At 43.6% G+C, this 21,837-nt stretch overlaps 1 protein-coding gene across 2 annotated transcripts; it reads left to right on the forward strand.

Annotated features, from left to right (window-relative positions):
• Positions 1-4,512: 4,512 nt before the first annotated feature.
• WDR89 (WD repeat domain 89) lies at positions 4,513-21,522 on the forward strand. 2 transcript variants are annotated; one of them, XM_066552120.1, is made up of 3 exons: positions 4,513-4,656; positions 5,878-5,974; positions 19,882-21,522. In XM_066552120.1, the coding sequence occupies exon 3, from the start codon at positions 19,903-19,905 to the stop codon at positions 21,070-21,072; it is 1,170 nt and encodes a 389-aa protein (XP_066408217.1). In that variant the 5' UTR covers positions 4,513-4,656; positions 5,878-5,974; positions 19,882-19,902; the 3' UTR covers positions 21,073-21,522. The 2 variants fall into 2 exon arrangements, with proteins under 2 accessions (XP_066408217.1, XP_066408219.1); XM_066552122.1 differs by lacking the exon at positions 4,513-4,656 and adding an exon at positions 4,967-4,980.
• The last annotated feature ends 315 nt before the right edge of the window (positions 21,523-21,837 follow it).

Consider the following 21,837-nt stretch of genomic DNA (forward strand, 5'->3'; position numbering starts at 1 on the left):
TTAGCAAACATAAGCAGAAAATACATTCTGCTTCCGTGTCAGCTGAAAAATTACCTTGGAATATTGAACCCAGCATGTTTTTTCATCTCTCCTGGGATGCCATAGCCATATGTGGGTGGGAATTCCTGCTGTAGAGAGTTCAGTCCTGGTGGCTAATCAAATCTGCAGCTGCCTTGGGAAGATTGCCAAAATAATGCCTGTAATGAAGAATTCCTTTGCAATTGCTTACCTCATGCTGTTAGGCAAAGGGATGTAATCATGTTTGCTGCCTATAGAATGATTAAATTTCAGAACATGATGACCCAGATTTCTACTAACTTGCAAAGATTTTTGAACTGGAAATTCAGGGATGCTGTTTCCCATGCTTCACTGTATGCAGCAGGTACTTGATTAATTTGGTTTTGGTGATGTAGTGTTTGCAGCATTAGTCATGCTGTAATGGCTCCTGATTGCTTAGTGGTTATTGCTGTGGACTGCAGTACATCAGCTGTAGATGCTGAAACTCTAAATGAAATAAAGCTTTTACTCAAATTGGTACTTCCAGCTTTAAGAGTGAGAATATTTTATCTGACATGATGCTTATGGGACATAATGCTTTCTCTGATCATTTTTAATAAGGTTTGAAGGTGGAAAAGTTGCTAATCTCTTTAAGACGGTGGTAAAAGCCCAGAGTGAACAGCTCTGGCAGTCGGAGTATGGTAATTAGCACTGCACTGTGCTTGCCTGGCAGCAGCAGTTCAGCTCTTTCCTGATGCACTGGCCGTGTGTCAGTGTTGGTATTGTGTCTAGACTTCAGGCTGACTAACCTCACTAATGTACAACTGAGAGAAAAATAATAAATGCTTTGGGCCAGGTTGGCTCTTTACACTTAGTAGCCTGTTTAGGAACCTTTTTTAAACCTCTGGTTGCCAGATTTGTTCTTGTCAATGCAAAAAAATGACTATTTTAGAATTTATATACAAGACACTTCAGTAGTTATGCAAGAACCCTGTTCTAGGATCAAGAGTTCTGGATACACATCTGATACAGTGGCCTTGTGCTGAGCCTGGGCTTTTGGGGAGCAGCCTTCTGTAAGGGATCTCTGTGTCACCCCAACCTGTCTCAGATGGGGTAAGCAGATCAGATGCTGAAGCAAAAATAAAGATGGTACCCTCCCAACAAAAACCTGTACAGCCTGTGCAATCTGACAAATCTTCCTTCTCAAGGAATTGCCCCTCCCAAAAGGCAGTAAGCAGCAGATCTGAGTTGCTTTACAATGCATGCCTTTTGCATTCAGGAATCTCACACGTGGGAGGGTTGGCTGAGGTTCTTGGGAAGAGCCAGCAGGAAGGCAAGGCTCAAGCTTGGCTCTGCTGTTTTGCCTCTGTACAGGTACAGAAAAAACTGAGCATGCATTGGGTGAACTGTGCACTTTTGGGTTTTCCCTCTGCTGCCTCTCAGGTGGAAGGAAGGCTCCTGCTTTGGTGCCCAGCTTGATCTTTTGGCTTCAGGGAGGAATCTGGAATTCTTACCACTAACAAAACTGCCAATAAAAAGATCAAATTTCAATATGTATACCCCTAGCAGGCCTGTTCAGGTAGTGAGGATGACCAGGAAAACAGAAATACGTGTCTGCAGTCTGTTTTTCTATCTGAATGTGCCTAGAACACCCACTCAGCTTCTTTGGGACAGCTACATGAAACAGGGAGGCTGAGGAAGAGCCCTCAGTGCAGGGCCCAGGTTTTTGCTTTCAACAGGATCCAATAAAACATCCTAACCTGGCACCCTGTGCAGGTATGAGACGCTGTGAGCACTGTTACCAACAGCAGCATTATTAAAATGAAGGATTGTTGTAGCAAAGAGATGAAAGAAACATCTCTGTTACTGCAGGATGAAGGAAGTTAGCTTAGGTTATGTGAAGTCAGGCACTGCTAACTCTGAGCTGACCTCTAAAAATGGTGCCCTTACCCAACAACTTGACTTTGCAATCAAAACTTCCTTTTATTGTACTCTGTAATTAGAGTATATAATTTAATCAGCCCTTGATTTTGGTTTATTAAATGCTTATTCAGCACTAAGTGGCAATTAAGCATTGAAGTGCCTTCAGTGAATCCCAAAACCTGATTATCATCAGTCATAATAAATTTGCCTCCCTTGTACATTTTAGCAAGTTCTGCAGATAGAACTTGCCAAAAAATGCCAGAGAGGTTTGCAAGCTCCTCCCTCCCCCTTATCCCCAACAGAGGAGAACTGACAAGTGAAACCAATGAGCTGTACCTTTAAAGATGTTAAAAATAAACCCCTTTCTCCAGCAATCCACATTAACTTCTGCCACTTCAGCTGCAGGAATCTGCTGATGGAGTTATGTTCACTGATCCCTGGAATGTAACATTTTGTCTCCATGCACATACCAGCTAATTACAAATCGTTACACTGAAAAAGTTGCAAGCCAAACTACACTGCCACAAAAATAACCTTGGCATATTAGGTAGATGCAAACACACAGCAAAAATAAAAATAAAAAAAAATTTCTTATTCCGGACAATTTGCTGTTTGAGTTCTTGACCTCTGGCCTAGAGTACATGATGCTGAAACTCAGATTTGTTTAGACTTCAGTTGTTTTTAAGGTGGGGATCTTAAAGATTCCTTTCTCAAAATACCTCTTATGTCTGTAAAGTATCTGTCAAGAGTTACAAGTGATCTCTGGAGCATCTGCCCTGCAATTCCTGTGGTAAAAGTCACAGCTGCATCTCTACGCATGGTACCCTGTGACTCAGCAGCATTGGTGTGCTATCCAAAAAATGGTATTTGCTGTTAAACAGCTGCACTTTGCTGGGAGTGCTGGGCACCAAACCCGTGGCTGTAAACTGTGGCTTTCCAGTTGATCCTGCAGCTGTTTTTACCACGTGAACAATGAACAGAAGGTATTTGATGAATTTGTGGCAACTGCCCCGGGGAAACTCAGATGAAAAACTACCAGCTGAAAATATTATTGGGACACTGACATTTGCAATACAGTCTTATAATGCATATTGTGTTCTCAGTGGAATCATCTGCCTCCTGTTTGGAAATCTTCAGCACTAATCTCACCAGGGTGGGCAGGCTTTAGTTCTGGGTGACAGCTCTGGCAGGACGAGGGTTCAGAATGAGGGAAAGGTATTTACTATGAAAACATGAGTGTGTCATTCGGGTCTTTGTGCTTTGATGTATCTAGATATTTTTTTTATGTTCAGTGCACTGTAAAAATGTCAACCAAATAACTGTTAAGGAGCAAAAATAAACAAAAAAGGGGCACTTTTTCATGGCAGTTCGGTGAGCTGTGCATCCTCAGGAATGCAAGTTCTAATAAACTACTCAAAATGTTGCAGAGTTAGCAACAGAAAATGGTAATCTCTGCTCACAGACAGATAATTGCACCGGTAGAACATAAATACATGCATTATTTATAAGCAGAAATAGTAAAAATAACAGTTATACTGGAGCATGTAGAATTAAATACTGCACACAGCTAATGACAGACAAATGAAATTGTCAGTATTTTGAAGTCTTCTGATTGACTTTCTGCTTTAAGGTGGCATTAGACTGAACTACAAGGTGTGTTTCTTATACTGCTCTATGGTCATTGTCCATGAAACTTGACCATGTCATGGGGTTTTGTTAAAGCCTTTTTTATCTTGCTAGAACAATACATAGCTCAAATTCTTAATTTCCATTTTTAAAAACGGAAGTGCAAACCTAGCTAATGAAAATATTTCTATGTTCAAAAAACGTCTTGAAATTATTTATTTGTCCATGATATTGGTAATATTACATCATTTTTCAGAAAAAAACATATATGTGATTTTAACTGCTATGAAAATAAAGGTACAAAATATTTTCCTCACTGAATAACATCCATCCATCCAAGGTTATGGATCAATGCTACTCATCAGTGCTGAACAGTAAATTCAGAGTAGAACAAGGAATTTTGAATTGCAAAACTTGGAGCAATATAAATAAAACATTAAAAGAAGCAAATGTTTAGTTATGCCATCCTCCTTTTCATAGCCTGGATGTGTTAGCCTAGTAATTGGTAAATAAGAAAAGGAGAAAAAATACTGTTTGGAAGTTTAACTGGAAAAAAAATAAAAAGTATCTGGGAAAATCTAATTAACCTTCTTGTGCTTTTTCGCGTTTGGGTCCCTCCTAGGAAATAATCCTGCTGTCCTGGAGGGCGCAGCTCCGTGTGTCACCCCGGAGCCATTCCCGTTTCCCGTGCCCGTTCCCTGGCGGGGCGCTCCAACCCCGCCATGGCCGAGCGCGGCCGCGCCCGCGCGCCCGGGGCGGGGCTTCCCTGCGCCAGCCAATCAGACCGTACCGATTGCCGGCTGGCCCCGCCCCTCCGCCTTTGCACCAATCCCCTTCCCGTGCGTCGTTTCCTTCCCCGCCTCCATGGACGGAAGATGGCGGCCGCTGCAGCCAATGGGGTGGCGGGGGCGGGGCTGGCCGGGGCCGCGCGGCGCGCACGCGGGGGCCGGGGCGGCTCTGAGGGACAGGGACAGGGACCGGGACCGGGACCGGGACCGGGACCGGGACCGAGACCGGGACCGGGACCGGGACCGAGACCGAGACCGAGACCCGGGAGAAGGAACACCGGCAGGGACAGGGATCCCATGGAGCGGCCGGGATAAGGATCCGGTAAGGAACACCGGGAGAGACAGGGACACGGGACACGGCCGGGATAAGGATCGGAGTAAAACACCGGTAGGACAGGGACCGGGACATGGCTGGGATAAGGATCCGGGTGAGGAACACCGGCAGGGACAGGGATAAGGTTCCGGTAAGGAACACCTACAGGGACAGGGATAAGGATCCGGGATAAGGAACACCGGCAGGGACAGGGATAAGGATCCGGTAAGGAACACCTACAGGGACAGGGATAAGGATCCAGTAAGGAACACCTACAGGGACAGGGATAAGGATCCAGTAAGGAACACCTACAGGGACAGGGATAAGGATCCGGTAAGGAACACCTACAGGGACAGGGATAAGGATCCAGTAAGGAACAGCGGCAGGGACAGGGATAAGGATAAGGAACACGTACAGGGACAGGGATAAGGATCCAGTAAGGAACAGCGGCAGGGACAGGGATAAGGATAAGGATAAGGACCGGGATAAGGAACACCGGCAGGCACAGGCTGCCCAGGGCAGTGGTGGAATCACCGTCCCTGGAAGTGTCCAGAATCGCGTGGATGCGGTGCTTGGGGACACGGTTTGGCGGTGGCCCTGGCAGTGCTCGGTTAATGTCTGGACTGGATCGTAAATGTCTTTTTCACCCTAATGATTTGTGATTTAATGAAATATCTGTATTAGGAAGTTGTGCTGTAAGCACCAGCTGAGCTCACCCAGGTTTGGTGCAGATGGGAATCTTTATTAATGATAGTGACAGTCTGAAACAACAAAAAAACCCCACACCCAGACAAATCTGGAAAAGATCAGAAGAAGAAATGAAAGTTACAGTTTGGGTTTTTGTTTGGTAGTTTTACTCCTTTGGAGAAAAAAGGAAAACAAGCTTTTCTATGGTTTAGAATATAAAAGTAGTTACAGAAATTACTGCCAAAGCTGTGATATGCATATCCTAAACTTCTATTTTATATAATCAGCAGATATCCTTCAGTATGCTGTGTTACAGAATTAACTTTTCCTACAAGATACAGGGAGTAGAATTGTCAAATCTGTGTTTTGTTACTGGCTCATATTGGTTATAATTCTATAATTCTGTGTTACAAATATGTGTTACATATTTGAAAGAATGCAGAAACACAAGCTCTTTTCTTAGTACGCTGGTTTTTAGGTCTGTAAAAACTTTTTTCTCAGAACTAAGTTGTGTTAATGCCTTTTATTTCCTCATATTTTCAGTGGGTTTCCTGTTTGAGAGAATAATCAGATTCAGTGAAGCGTGTGTGCAGAGCAGCTCCTGAAGATAATTGTTCCTGTCAGCAGAGAGATTGAACAGGTTTGTGTTCATGTGAATCCCATGGTTTCTAGGTGCTGATTTTACAGCACCTAGAAGTTTGTTTAAAGTTTGCATGTTGGTTTTTGTTTGTTTGAAGACTGGTATAGCTCTTTGTGTTTTCCTCCAAATATCTTTTTATGGGGTCAAGGGACAGCCCTGTAGGGAAAGGTGGGCCTGGGATTCCTGGGCAGCCTCTGCATACATTGGCATGACCTGGGCTCTGCCTGTTTCTTCTGTAGTCTCAGACCTTTTGGAAATAAATATATTAAATTTTTTTTTTCCACATAAGAGTTCTTCTGTGCATGGATTGATGATGTTCAGGTGGCTTAAAATATTTTTTAAAAAAGAGCATAGAATCATAGAATGGATTAAAAGGGACCTTAAATCACCTCGTTCCAACCCCCTGCCATGGGCAGGGACACCTTCCAGCAGGTTACTCCAAGCCCCATCCAGCCTGGCCTTGGACATTCCCAGGGATGGGGCAGCCTGTGCCAGGGCCTCAGCATCCTCACAGGGAAGAATTTTTTCCTGCCCTCTGTCAGTTTAAATCCATTCCCCCTTGTCCTGTAACTCCAGTCTCTCTCCATCTTTCTTGCAGGCCCCCTTTAGGTGCTGGAAGGCTGCAATTATGTCACCCCAAAGTCTTCTCTTTTCCAGGCTGAACAATTCCAATTCTCTCGAACTTTCAAGATGAATTTTTTTAAAATGTTTTTTTTCTTTCATTGCATCATTTTTGCAGGGCAGCCCTGGGGTCTGGTCTGTACCTGACTGCGTGGGAGCTCTCCTGAGAGACCAGATGGTTGTTGCCTGCTGGCAGCATTTTCCAGCTTTGTTGTGCTTTTTACTGGAAGTATAAAAAATAATGTTTTTTCCAAGCTTTTCTGGGAGAAAAAAAAGAAAAAAAGGGCAAAACAGAAGGAAATCAGCACTACCATGCTGCTCAGCTGTATTGATCTTTGTTGATACCAAGCTGCAGACAATCTAAGACTTGGGTTTATTTGGTGGATGAAAAGATGGTTTTTATGGGGCTCAGCTTCTCCTGTGTGAGGACAAGCCCATTAGAGGCTTTCACACCAGACATTAAAAAAAAGTGTTGAGAATTGTGAATCAGGGTCTTGGCAAGGTTTTGGAGTGTGCTTTTGCACTCGAGCAGTTCAGGTGCAAGATGGGCAATGGAGAATATAAGAAAAGCAGAAAAAGAGCATATTGCCCAATCCCTTGTGGGGTTAGGAAATGGAACCTCAAACATGCCTTTGCCCTCCTCAGGGACTTTCACCCTGACCCACCAGCCACTTCTCCTTCAGCTCTTTCCCTTCTCATGTCCCTGCAACTATCCCCTTTCCTTCAGCAGAGGAGTTAAACACAAAGAGTTACATGAATTCTTGCTGGTGCATTTTCCTCTCTTATTTCCAAAATTAAAGTAAAATTATTGTTTTGCTGTATTGTTTATAACCTTTCTTGCAATTGCTTTATTGCTTCAGCAAAAACTTAATTTTTTTGTATTTCTAACTGATTAACAACTTTTCACTTGCAGCTCACCATCTCAGCTCATACTCTCACCATACTGAGATCTTTTTTCCCCTGCCTCTTATTTCAAGGCAAAACTGTTGCTCAGCTTCTCATTAAAAATAAGATACAAAAGTGGTGTACAATTGGTGAGCAGTTAAATTGGTGAAAAGACAGCCCAACATTTAGTTAAAATTGGCAAACTGGGGTTGTATGCTGGCAGCACCTGGAATAGGAAGCTTCAGGTATTGTTCACTTTTCAATAATTTGAGGGTCTTTTCATAATAATAATTTGTGTATCTTTGTTGCTATGGGAATGAGTGGGAGAGCTGGAATTAAGTGTTATTACTCCTTTGTGCAATCAGAAGGGACAAGCAGCTGTGAAAGCAAAATTTCTTGCTTAGAAACATACAGCTCTTACTAGCAATTCTAACTGACTTCAGTTTTTATGCAGTTCATGAAGGAGTTTTTTGAGGTAAGAGGATTTGATTTTAGTTTATTCAGTGTCTGGCAGGATATATAAGGAAATACATGATTCAGTTTTGAAAGGGAGAAAAAACAGATTTAAAGAAAAGTTAATTCTAGAGGTTTAATGTCTTGGGCAACTATTACTTCGCATGTGCATTGAACACTCCTGCTTCAGGAATGTTTGTGGGAGATAGATATGAGTGGAAGAGGTTGAGAGAGGAAGGGTTTTGTAGTTGCTGGGTTTGGTTTGTTGATCCCTCCTCCCTAGGACAGAGGAGTGATGGGTGTTTGGACTCGGCACTTGCTGGGTGCTACGAGAGCAAATACAAATGCACACAGGTCACTCATTCCCTGTGTGTTTATGTGTGCCTTGCATGGACACATGAGCTGCATCTGGCATTGGTATGAGGTCTGAATGACCCAAATCCAAATGAGACTTTTTATTAAAGAACGTGTATATTTTTAACCGCTGATGGTTCAGAAGGAAAAGTTGTGGCGTAGTTGAATTTGGTTGGGCTTTTTTTTTCCTTCCGTTTTCCATGCTAGGCTGTTCTAAGGTGAAGGCTGTGATTTCTGATTTAACGGTCTGATTTGAGGAACAGAGGCTTTTAAAAGGAAGAAAGAAGTCCCGGTGCTTTATTAACGCCCGGGTTAATCATTATTGGGTCGGGGTATAATATATATAATATAATATAAATCGCGATCGCGCTCTGGGGCGGTCACTGGCGACGCCTGGTGGCCGAGAGCGGAATGACAGCCCCAGGGCTCTGTCCCCGATTTTTGGGCTTTTCCACCCAAACCCTGGGCTTTGGGCGCGGCTGTGTGCAGGGCACGCTCAGCTCCTTGGGCCGCTGTCCCCGCAGTTCCAGCAGCGTGGAGAGGAGGCCACCTTAAGCTGGAACCTCTGTGCACACACATGCCCTCTTACTAAATTCCTAATGCTGCTTTTGAAACTATGGGCTGAGCAAAAAATGTGTCTTGCTGTTGTCTGCCTGGCGGTGTGGTACCTTCCAGAAAGGGATCATGAGCCAGCTTATCTCAGAGTTGCTTGTTTCTCAGTCTGCCTTCCTATTTGGGTTCTTTGCTGTGCAAGGACAGTGGTGGGTGCCAGGCTGGCTGGGTTGTAAAAGCAGATGAAGGCAGTTAAAGTTTTTATCCCCACTGTTAATAACTGGGAAGTATTTTGTAAGATAAACTTTATGATTTCTGCTCCATATTTTATTTATGGTCAGTTTATCCTTTTAAACTCTTGTGCCAGTATTGTTCTTGAGTAGCTCCCCTCCCTCCCTCCCTCTCCAGCATTTATTCCTTTGATGTATTTGTAGATAGTAATTGTATCCCCTTCAGTCTCTGTCCTTGCCAAGCTACACAAGGCAAAGCATCCAGCTACTTCTTGTGAAATAAACAGTCCATTACCTGCAGCATCTCACCCTTCCTTCTCTGCCCTGGATTATTGGCCTCAGCAAAGGGCACTGCTGGGAGCCTCCTATGACCCTGTGAAATGTGGCTTTACTTAAGCATAGAGAACAAACATGGCTTGAGAGCAGGGTTATTAAAATGCAAAAAGCTCTTGACTTTGCTTTTTATCCCTGCATTATTTTGGGCCAGCAGGCTGCTGAAGATGTTGGAAAGGTGTTTGTGGATCTCAGAAAAGTAAATTCCCCACCTAGGTCTTCAGGGTCCTAACAAAAACTTGGGAGTTGTAGTTTTGCCAGCAGGGATTGTCTGTGCTGCTGCATACAGCAGATCTCTTGATCAGAAAATCTGGAGTATCAATACCTGCACACTTTTTTCTTTGTCCTTCCCTTTCATGATTTTATTTCTTGTGAATGAGTCCTAAATCACTTAAAGAGTGAAAAAACAGTTGAATGTGAACTTCCAGTGGAGTATGGAAGATCAATGTGCATTTGAGTGTTGTGAAAAGTAAAAGCTGATTTTTTTTTTAATTGTTTATGGCATTGGTGATGCTGCTGCTGGAGTTCCATGTATGGTTCCCTAAAGGCTCCTGAAAACAAAGAGCTGAAGAGAGTGCCTTGCATGGCTTCAATGTCCACATCCTCAGTGCCTTAGCATCTTTTGTGGAGACTCAAAAGTAAATTCTCCTGATCAGGATGAAGGCAACATAGCTCTGAAACCCTTTATTTCAGCCTCTTCCATCTTCCTGTTGTCACTTAGATGACATCTTTTCCTTTTGTCTGCTACAAAGCATTGAAAATTGAGCTTAGGGCATGATAAAGATTCAGCAGAGCCTCCAGCTGTCAGACTGTGCACAAAGAGCATGTTTTGGAAACTGATAGTCTGTGAACTGTCACGGGCACACAGGGATCTCAAGTTTCTCTTGTTGCTTTGAAACTGGAGAGGGTCTGACAAATTACCTTGACATGGGGATGTTCTGGAGTAGCTAAATATAAAAAAAAAAAAAAAAAATTGATATTGTGGGATGTGACTGGCAAAGACAACTTAGTGATCTGCAAGTTCTGGGGAAGCAGATGAGGAAAATTAGGAAAAGTCATTTTGCCTGCTTGGGCTTGGCAGATGTTTGTGCCTGTGCAACACATCTGGAACTGCAGAGAATTGCTTGGGCAGTGATATTGTGTGACAGTGCCCACAGGGGTCTGAGGATGAGGGAAGGGATGAGGATCTGACTCCATGTTTCAGAACGCTTGATTTATTATTTTATGATATATATTGCATTAAAACTATGCTAAAAGAATAGAAGAAAGGATTTCATCAGAAGGCTGGCTAAGAATAGAAGAGAAAAGAATGAGAACAAAGGTCTGTGGCTCGGTTCTCTGTCCGAGCCAGCTGGACTGTGATTGGCCATTAATTAGAAACAACCACATGAGACCAATCACAGATGCACCTGTTGCATTCCACAGCAGCAGATAACCATTGGTTACATTTTGTTCCTGAGGCCTCTCAGCTTCTCAGGAGGAAAAATCCTAAGGAAAGGATTTTTCATAAAAGATGTCTGTGACAATATTAGATGGGGCTGAGAATTATCAAGCACACAAATGTTGTTTGTCTTGTATTCCCCTACATCTGCATTGAAGGGGAATCTTCTTACCTGTTCAGCAGGGACTGATTTAAGCTTGGGTTGTTAAGAAAAGAGTCCTGAAAACATAATAGTTTGTGTTTTGAGGAATGAGCTCTGATAATGAAGTGTACTTAAGGTAAATTACTGTTGTGAAAGAATTTCTGAAGTATTCCAGTAAATAAAACATTGACTTTATGTCATTGTAGGTATTTTGGAACCAGTGTGTGGTAGGAGAAGCTTTTTTTCCAATTACAGCAGTTTCTCTATATCCTTTTATTATGGTTGCTGCTAAATTCAGGCTGAAATTTCCCAGGCTTCCTGTGGTTTAGAAATAAATTATTTGGAAGAATTTCAGCAAGTTTTATTAATCTTTGGGAAGACTTCTTACTTATTTCGAGGTTTCTTCTATATGAGGATGCTGGTAGTAAGTGACAGTGTGTAAATTGAAGGAAACAAGTGGTGCTGTTTCAGAGTCACTAAATTATTCATGCAGCTGTGTAAGTAATTTTTTCCTTTCACCTTTCTCTGTAGGGTGAATCATTGGTGTTGCTTGTTCATGTGGTGTTTTGTTCAGCTTAAAATGGCCCTGAAAATCATCACTCTTGGAGTCCTTTCTTGTAATCCCAAACTTGAAGGGGCATCAGAGCACTCTGTGATTGTGGAATTTGCAGGTGCACCACGGTGTCACAGTGACTTTTGCATTGTATCTTGTAGTGTAGACATTCAGAACAAGGTTTCTTGTGTGACAGGGTGCTGCTGGCTGTACTCACTAATGTTTGTGTGCACAAGGATTGTAAATTTGGCAAACACTGTCCTTGTTTCACTGATTGGGAAAGTGAGGAGCGAATGTTGGCCCTGGCTGGGAATTGCTCAGCAAGCTGTTCTGCCACAGTCAGGACTGGGAAGTGTTTGTAGGCCAGGCTCTTGTTCAAATCCACTTAGATAAATACTTTATTTCTGTCTGGTTTGAGATGAGCATCTCAGTGCACAGCTCTAGTGCCAAGTCAGACAGCAAAGCTGTTGGACCCCCTCACAAAGGGAAATAAATGCTGTTTGTGAGCATGAACCTCCCCGAGCTGCTGGGCTGAAGTGTGACCAGATCAAAACTTCATGCTGCAGGCAGGTGAGCATTGTAGCTCCATGTCTGATTGCCAGCAGCTGTGGCTGTCTGTTGTTTGAGAGGCTGGTGAGCCCTGTATCCCCTTTCCCCTGTCTGTGGTTACGAGAATCATCTCGGTGTGATGCGCTCGGTGGGAGTGCTCACAGGAGAAAGGAAATGACTTTTCTGTGGTGGCTGTGGTCTGATGAGATAAGCACCAGTGCAGAAGGCTGGGACTTGGATTCTCTTCCAGGTTTGCAGGAGAGCTGTGGTTCCATTACAGACAGCAGGCACAAGGCTCATCTTTGACCCTCCTGGTCTCAGTGCAGATGCCAGAGCCCAGCACTAGGACAGTTTCCCTGTTCTCCAGAACCCACATGAGGATGCAGCATTTGTTGTTCACCTGTTCAGAGGCTTCTGAGAGTGCAATTTAGGCATAGATGAGCTTTCAGAGTGTCTTTAAATACAGTATTCTTTGCCAGAAAAAAAAAAAAGAAGAAGAAAACATAATATATAGAATTGAAATACAATAGTCCAATTGCAGTATGTCTTTCTGTAATTTACCCTTTGCCTGGGACTCTTTCAGACCTGCCTTTATGAAATAGGATTGCTTCTGCTGCAGCTTGATCTGAGAATAGCCAGGAGAGCAAAATAGAGCATCTCTTATCCTCTTATTACTCCTTTATTGGATGACCACCTCACCCACACCTGGATGCAGTCACATCCTCTGCCTGCTGAGGTCACTGCAAGGAAAGCTCCTCACAGGGAGTTTTTGGCTGGGTCCATGGCAGAGTGGGATTTCAGGGACAGCTGCCTTTGTGGCTCCTCTGTTAGTAGGTCTGTGTCACAGGCAGGGAATTGGATGGAAAGAGAAGAAGGGATGTTCTCAAATGTGTTTGAATTATTGTTTTACACAGTTTCTTAGAGTATCTAGAAACTATGTTTCCCATGTTTATGTCAGGGCCTTCTAAATTCTTCTAGAGAAGGTAGGTTAGCAATCTGAGCATTATATTTTAATAAATTTGCCTTAATTTTGATGCCAAAATTTGTAATTTGGCACTTTTATTGTTTTGTATAGTGCTTTCTGGCTTATTTGAGTTTTTTAATTGTACATTGAATTATTCTACACTTTTTCAATTGGTTCATCTGATCTTTTGCAGCTCTTTACCATCTCTTTGGTTCATGTATTTCTGTCAATAGGCTTTCAATTACTCAAGCTTGAATGTTAATTCATTGCACTTTGGACCTGAAGGCATGCCTAAATGTTCTAGATCTCTCTAGATCTCCACCATATTTTCCAGTGTTGCAAAATCAGGATAGGTCTTTCTAGTTTGAATGCAGAATCTTAGACCAAAAAACCCAATCTGAAAGTTTTCTTTTGATGAAAATAGTCACTGTATGGTTTTTGTGATCTGTGCATTTAAAGCTATGCTTGATCCAATTAAGAAGTTGTTTTTGCATTCTCTCTCTATGGATGTCCAGTATAATATTCAAAAGAGGTTTTGTTCCTGTATTGATGTGAACACTTGCTTATGTCCCCAAAAGATGAGTTCAGAACAGTTGTAGTTTCCATTTAATTTTTTTTTAAAATTATTGAATCCCAAGGCACTGAGCACCTGGGCCTTTTTCCCTTTATTCTTTCTTACTTCTGACTCTTACTTTTTCCCTCCAGCCAATGCTGTTTAAGGCCATTTCCTTGGTTCTCTCTCCCACCTACAGCTCCTCTCTCCATTGCTAAACAGGATTGTACCCCAAAGCTCAGTCCTGGTGGGAGGGCAGGAATTGATTTCATGAAAGGCAAGTAGCTTGCTAGACCTAATTTTTTTGATCTTCCCATAGACTTTGTGTTTTATCTTTTTCCTCCTTTCTATTCTACTGATACAATTTTCTCTGTACTGCAAATGAAGAATTACATGGAGCTTCTTTCTGACTGTGCCTTATATTTGGAAGCAAGATGTAGCTGATTGGAGAGGATGAAATAATTCTCTTGGCAGTTACATCTTGTTTCTGCACTTTAGTGTAGCCTCTCGTGCATTTTATTCCCTTCCTGCCTGATGACTAAATGCTCTTTGCCTTCAGCAGGCTTTATGGGAATGCTGGAAAAACCCTCTGCTTGGGTGGAACAACAAACCAGGCTATGGGAGAGTGTGTGCTGGGCAAACTGAGCGTTCCTGAGGGGCGTTTTGTGCTTCCCCTCTGTGCTCAGCTCATTTGCTGGGGAGTGCTGCCAGTGAGGAGGGGGCTCTGCAGGCTGCTGCACTGGGCAGCTGCAGCTCTGATGTGTTTGTTCTCCCTGCACTGGGGCAGTGCAGCAGTGATGTGTTCTCCCTGCACTGGGGCAGTGCAGCAGTGATTTGTTCTCCCTGATTTGCTCTCCCTGCACTGGGGCAGTGCAGCAGTGATTTGTTCTCCCTGCACTGGAGCAGTGCAGCTCTGATGTGTTTGTTCTCCTTGCACTGGAGCAGTGCAGCAGTGATGTGTTCTCCATGCACTGGAGCAGTGCAGCAGTGATGTGTTCTCCCTGCACTGGGGCAGTGCAGCAGTGATTTGTTCTCCCTGATGTGTTCTCCCTGCACTGGGGCAGTGCAGCTCTGATGTGTTTGTTCTCCCTGCACTGGAGCAGTGCAGCAGTGATTTGTTCTCCCTGATTTGTTCTCCCTGCACTGGAGCAGTGCAGCTCTGATGTGTTTGTTCTCCCTGCACTGGGGCAGTGCAGTTCTGATGTGTTTGTTCTCCCTGCACTGGAGCAGTGCAGCAGTGATTTGTTCTCCCTGATTTGTTCTCCCTGCACTGGGGTAGTGCAGCTCTGATGTGTTTGTTCTCCCTGCACTGGGGCAGTGCAGTTCTGATGTGTTTGTTCTCCCTGCACTGGAGCAGTGCAGCAGTGATTTGTTCTCCCTGATTTGTTCTCCCTGCACTGGGGCAGTGCAGCTCTGATGTGTTTGTTCTCCCTGCATTGGGGCAGTGCAGCAGTGATGTGTTCTCCCTGCTTTGGAGCAGTGCAGCAGTGATGTGTTCTCCCTGCTTTGGAGCAGTGCAGCAGTGATTTGTTCTCCCTGATTTGTTCTCCCTGCACTGGGGCAGTGCAGCTCTGATGTGTTTGTTCTCCCTGCACTGGGGCAGTGCAGCAGTGATTTGTTCTCCCTGATGTGCTCTCCCTGCACTGGGGCAGTGCAGCTCTGATGTGTTTGTTCTCCCTGCCTTGGCAGCTCTGCTCCCAAATGCAAAGCACATGTCCTGTGCATGCACGAGCTGCCTCCCGCTGCCCAGAGCTCTGGGTTTGTTCTCAGCTTGCTCTGGAACTTGTTCTCTCTCTTTAGTGAAAATAAAGGGAGGGTCTGCTTGTATTGTTTATGGTAGGAAAGAACAGTGCAAGATTTCATCTGCTGCTGTTCAGATCCCTTGCTATTTTTGGTATTTGACCTCTGCAGAGAAGATGGCCAGAACTACAGGTCTTTTTCATTTTTATTACGTGTTTCTACCGTCCTGCTCGTAAGTTACTCTTATGTTAGTGATTAAATCTTTGAGAATGTGCCATTTTTCCCTGTATTTTTCAAAGGAAAATTTGTATTTCTATATATTTTTGAGCTAACGTTCCCTTTTGGAAAGGAGAACTTGGCAGCATCTTCTGTACACCACTGAAAGGAAAAGGGAAATAACTTATGATTTGCTGGTTTATCTTTTGAAAAACGTTCTGGATTGAAGAGGACTGATGAGCCTGTTGGCTTGAACTGAAGCTGCAGCGTTTAGAATGCTGCACAAACAGCACAGCACTAAGTGCTGGGACAATGTTCAGTTTAGTTTGTGCAGATAGGTGCTTGCTTTTCATTTCTCCACCATTGGAAAGGGCTGCCTTTAGCACTGCTGTTTGCTGTTTGCACTTCTAGTCTTGCTGTGTGGTTGTTTCCACACTCCACCAGTGAAAAACATGTAACAAAGGCATCTGAAAATCCTGTCCTGCCTCTTTGGCATCACTTCCACTTCGTGCCTTCTATTCTAAACATTGAGTTTATTTCTTTTTTAAAGGAGCCTTGTAGGATGCCCTGGAGGTCAAAATATTTTAGGTTATTTCAGAGAATGGTATTTATTCTGAGTTCCCAAGATGTAATGAGTTTTGAGTGTCTTTCCAGAAGCTTATTGTTTCTGGTAGTTGTGGTATCCAGGAGATGTGCAGGGGTTGCATGTAACTGTGTACTTAATTCATAGAACAGGTCACCTGAGTGTAGTTCCAAGTCTGGATATGATAAAATAGAAGTTTCAGGTTTAATTTATTAAAGGTGGCTTTTCCTGGCTGGGGGGGTGCAGGTGTAAGGAATGGTGATCCCTAAGGATGGGATTGCACTTCTGTGTCAAGCACAAGTGACTGGCCAGAGCCAGCCACCCTCAGCCAGGTGCTGGTGTGTCAGCCCAGTGGTCGTTGGGGTTTCCTGGCACCTTGGCATCCCCTGGATTCTGTCAGTGTTGGGACCATAGATCCAGACTGTGGGTGACAGCTGGTGAAACTGAAAAACCTGAATTTAATGAATGAACTCATATTCTGAGCAGAGGAGGATCCATGGGGAAAGAAGAGCTTTTGGCCACTGCCCTCTGTGATTTTTTTCTGAGACTGGAGTAGTCCAAGAGCAAGCTTTGGTACAAGTCTTTGTGTCAGACAGTTTGTCATACAGACATGAGCAGTTCTCCTCTCTGATCACAACTGGCTCTTGTGCTGTGTCCAAAACGTTTCAAAGACTCTGATTTTGCCAAAGGATTCTTTGGAAAACAGATACCTCTGTTGTTGAACTTAAGGAACTGAAAGTGCTTCAGTGCAGAGGACCATGTGCTCTGTAGGTGGCTGCAGTCCAGTGCTTAGTTATCTCCTATTGTGTTTGGAAGACCATTGTTTCCTATTTGTCTCATAAATTTAACACAGATCCTATTCCTGCCATTTAAACTTTCCCATCAAAATACAACAGTGACTTCCCCTTCTGAAAAGGAAGGGCTGGCAGCTACACCCTGAAATTTGAGCATGAATTGTTTATATAACCTTCAATCACAATTTCATAATAGTCTGAAGACTTTCTTGCTAAAGCAGACATTTTACTGAGTTTCTAGCAAAAACCCAGCTGCCATTGAACACAAGTCTGAGTTGTTGCAGTGGAAATAGAATTGAACCTTCACCTTCCTGATGGTAGAAATTGCATTTCTGTCTGAAAGCATGAACATCATTTTCTGGTATTTCAGAATAGCTGTAGTTAAGTCATTCTGGGCAAAAGCTTAGGAGTTGTGTTGAGCTAATTTTATTTCCCAGAAAATATTATTAAAACTGAATGAACCTCCTTTTGCAGACTCTGGCTTCTTACAACTTCTGGGTATTTGCAGAGTTCCCTCACCTTCCCCAGCAGTAAAAGCTCTGACATGAGTGTTGTAGAAACTGCTTATTGAAAGATACTCTCTATCATAGTCAGTAATATTTAAACAACTGCAGCTTGCCTTCCAAATGGATGACATTTGTCAGGAACATGTCTGTTTGAGTTTACTTGGCCTTTTGAGTAGACTAAGTCTGAATATTTAGAGCTTAAAATTCAGGTCAGCTTGGAAAACTATATTTTTCTTACAAGAAATTCACAGAGAGAACCAGATTTTTTTTTAGTAACCATAGCACTGCGGGAGAGCTGGTTTACGAAAACTCCTTTCTCCACCCTCAAGCATGTGTGTTTGAAACTCTATTTAAATAGAAGCTCCCATTGTAATTCTTCAGTAAATTGAATTAAGCAGTTTTCCTAATTAATAATGTTAAAAATATTTTCTTTCTTCACTTAATATTATTAATTGGCATGGCTGTTTAACAGTTTTGTGTTTAAGCAGCGTAGCAAACAGCGTTTGAGAGCAGTTGGCTTTATGTAATAGTTCTAGTAAAAGCTTGTTTCATTTGAGGACATACCCAGAAAAGTAAGGAAGGAACAAGTTCTGTGGGTAGGTTGTGCACAGGGTAATGCCAGAAAACACGTTCAACTTCTTTGCTTCAGAGGGGGAAGGAGTTTCCACAGGATGTCTGCATTTTATGGCAAAAATGACTGGTAGATGTGCTCTGAAAGGTTGCTTTGATGTAGAAGATTAACCTGGGGACCTCATTGTCAGGATATTACTGAGGCAAATCACTTAGTGAGATTATTTGTGACTTGGGAATTAAGTTTTTATGTGTGCCTGCTTAAGCTGTTTTTTAAGAATTTGCTGGTTTGTCACATGGTGTAGTGAATATTTGTGTATACCAAACCAGAGGAGGGAAAGCAAACCCCTGAAACCACAAACAATGCCAAGAAGGGGAAAAAAAAGCAGAATGCAGCTTTGTCATAGCAACTTCTCCTTTGTTTTTGGTCTCTCATGGGCAATTAAAATAATTGCAACTAAAGCAAGTAATACATGGAAACTTGCACATTCCACCCCTAAAAATCCAGCCTGGAGAATTTGCAGAAAACTTGATGATAGAACAGCTGGGAAGGCATGAGAATATTTTCTCACATTTTGTGTCTGCCTGATTTTTTTATTCCATTTCTCTTTGGATTTTTTTTTTTAAGGGTCATTTCATGCTTATGGTACCTGGGATTGGCTGCTGGTCCAGACCTTAAGGAGATATCAGTACCAGTGAGAAATCACTGGAGTGTTGACCCCTTAAAACCTCCTGTGATTCCCTCAATGTTTGGGTTTTGATTCTTTTTAAACACAGAATAGTGGTCTCATTGAACCTGTGTTCTTGACAGAAGGGGATGACTGTAATAACATATCTACATCTTGCTTTAAAAAATGGTTGTAGTTCATGAACCATTAAAACTATTGCAAACATCTCTTTAAAATGTAAATGCTGCTGTGCTTTTCCTGACTCTGAATTGATGGAGTCTTTATTGCAATTACAGAATAGAAATTTCTGTTGTGTTACAGAAAGGAAAAGTATGTTTTTCCTTTTTTTTAGGGCATATTTTCGAAGTGAATCTGTGAGAGAATCCAAGAGAATTTTGTTTAATTTTGGTTTTGCTGGGTAAAGTTTGCATTTGTGTGCATTGCTGAAATAGTTTGGGTTTCTAGGAGGGCTCAGTAGTGCCAGTGAGGAATTGCCTCTGAAGGGAAGATTTTTATCAGCTTCACTAAAAGCCAGTGTTCTGTGGTTTTACAGGAGGCTCAGAAAACACTGAGGCGCTTAATTGCAGTGAATTCCACAGGTCACATTGCCTGTTGAGGTGGTCCCTGATACCCTGGCAGGTGTGTCTGTGCTTCATTGGGCACCTAAATACTTGTAAAATTACCTCACCAGGCCATTTCAGGCTGTAGTGCTGTGTCATTTTGGTCTTGTTCTCTGCCTGCCCTGTGCACGTCCCTCAGCACAGAAGTTCACTGAAGAAGTCTCCTGGAGCTGTACTGATGCAGCTGTTTGTGGGCTGTGCATCCTAGAACAAAACTTACTCCTCCTCAGGTGGAGGGGGTGACTTCATTTTGTTTCCACTTGTGGAGAACATCATGTTACTTTATAAAAATAATAAAGCAAATTTAGCTGAGTGATTTTCCCAGATAGACTGTTTAATCTGTTAAGGGGATTATCTGGTGTGGTGCTTACAGACACGAGAGACTGAACTCCTTGAATCAGGGAGCCCTTTCCTGTCCTGTGCTCCTGTGAATGAAGTTGTGTGGGGAGGACATCGGGATAATGGAATTTTATCCTCTTGCCTCACCTCTGCACAAGCTGCTTCCTCATAGGAGTTTTTAAAGCTACCACTGTTGAAGAATGTTGTAATTAAAGCTCTCCTTGGCTTTTCTTTGTTGCAGGTTGCTGGCGAGGCTGGGGAGATGGCGGCAGTGGAGACGGTGGAGCAGCAGCTGGCGGGGCTGCGCATTGCCAGGCGCGGCGTGCCCGGCGAGGAGCCCGCCTACCTGCTGGACATCCACACCTCCAGAGCTGCCCAGCCCGGGGGCAGCCCCTTGGTGGCCGTGTCCTGCTCCAATGAGTGCCTCAGGGTGTACGACAGGGACGCGCTGCGCTTCCTGCGCCAGTACGGCGGCCGCGGCGGGGTCCTGGCCGGGGTCAGGTTTGCACACACGTGTGACAGCCTGGTGTTCTCTGCCTGCAGCCAGGGCACGGTGAAGTGCTGGGATGTTCGCTCAGCCGCGCAGAAACCGGTGCAGGTGTTCAGTGGTTATCCCTCCAACGTCTTCATCAGCTTCGACGTCAGCTGCAGCGACCTCATCGTTTGTGCCGGAACGGAGAAGGTTGAAAAGGACGCGTTTCTGGTGTTTTGGGATGCCAGAGGCGTTACAGACTGTGCCAGTGCCACCAAAGAGCCCTTGGGAGTCTATTCTGAAAGTCACAATGATGACATCACCAAAATCTGTTTTCATCCTGTCGAACCCAATTTGGTAGTGTCTGGGTCGACCGATGGCTTGGTGAATGTGTTTGACATCAACAAGGACAACGAAGATGATGCTTTGATATCCACTTGCAATTCAGATTCATCAGTGAGCTCTCTTGGCTGGTCTGGGGAAGATTACAAACAGGTCTATTGCATGACACACGATGAGGGGTTCTGCTGGTGGGACATGGCTCAGCTGGACACCGAGGAGCCAATAACCCTGCTGCACGTTCTGGATGTCAGAGAGTCGGTGTGCGCTGAAAACCACGGCCTGCATTACCTGGTGGGAGGCTTCTACCACGAGAAGGCAGGGAAACTCTTCCTGATTGGGGGAACCTCCACAGGAGACATCCACCTGATCAGCTGCAGCACCGAGGGCCTGAGCCTGGTGGGGACCCTGTGTGGGGGACACTCGGCCACCGTCCGCTCCTTCTGCTGGAGCCCCACGGATGAGTCTCTGCTGACGGGTGGAGAGGATGCTCAGCTGTTGCTATGGAAACCCGGGGCTGTGGAAAGGTCCCTCACAAAGAAAGCATCTCTGAAGATCTCTTCTTCCGTGCAGAAGAGAGTGAGAGTTCACAACACCTCCCTCAAAAGCAGGAAAAAGTGAATTGCCTGCAGTGAGAATCTCTGCTGTGTAGAGCTCTCCTGGTGTTTAATCTCTCTAGGCAATACTTGGCCGTGTTTTATTTGGAGGTTTTCTGTGGAAAAAAACTGTGGTGCTTAAATTCCCCCTGGGAATGTATTTCAGTCATCAGAAGAATGCCTTTTATTTTTTTTTTAAGTTGCTAATATTAATCAGACAAGAGTAAATGTTTACTCCTGAGTTCTTGAGCAACAGATGCTAAATCATATTATATAAAACTGTTTCTGTGGTTATTTAATGTTTCAGACCATGTTTTAAATGTGTAATACAGGCCTATGGCTTGCAAAGTTTGTTACCTTCCCAGTGATATTCCCCTGGCACATTTTAACAGCTTTTGTATTCCATGCTGTATTCTGCTTTCTTCACAGAAAACTTAATGAAATTGCTCAATTTAGTAAAAGATTTTATGTCACATCTTAATGCCTGAAGGAATTACTTCTTGATGAAACAGAAAATAAGTAGTTTTGCACTGTCACATCACTGGTTTAGAGCAAGCTCATAAAGAAGCAGCTGATAGAGCCATCTTTTTCATAGCAGATATGAATGTATTCAACCAAACAGCAGCTAATTTGTATGAGTATGGGAACTGTTCAACTGGCATTATTTCCTGCATGAAAATACCCAAGAATTTTGCAAGCAGCTTCATTCTCTCCTACTAAGTGCACCTGGAAGACTGGGGAGATCTTTGGTGGGTTGGAGAAATTGATGGGTGTAATTACACCAGTGGTG

This window comes from Molothrus aeneus, chromosome 6 (assembly GCF_037042795.1).
Source record: "Molothrus aeneus isolate 106 chromosome 6, BPBGC_Maene_1.0, whole genome shotgun sequence".
Classification (NCBI taxonomy): Eukaryota; Metazoa; Chordata; class Aves; order Passeriformes; family Icteridae; genus Molothrus; species Molothrus aeneus.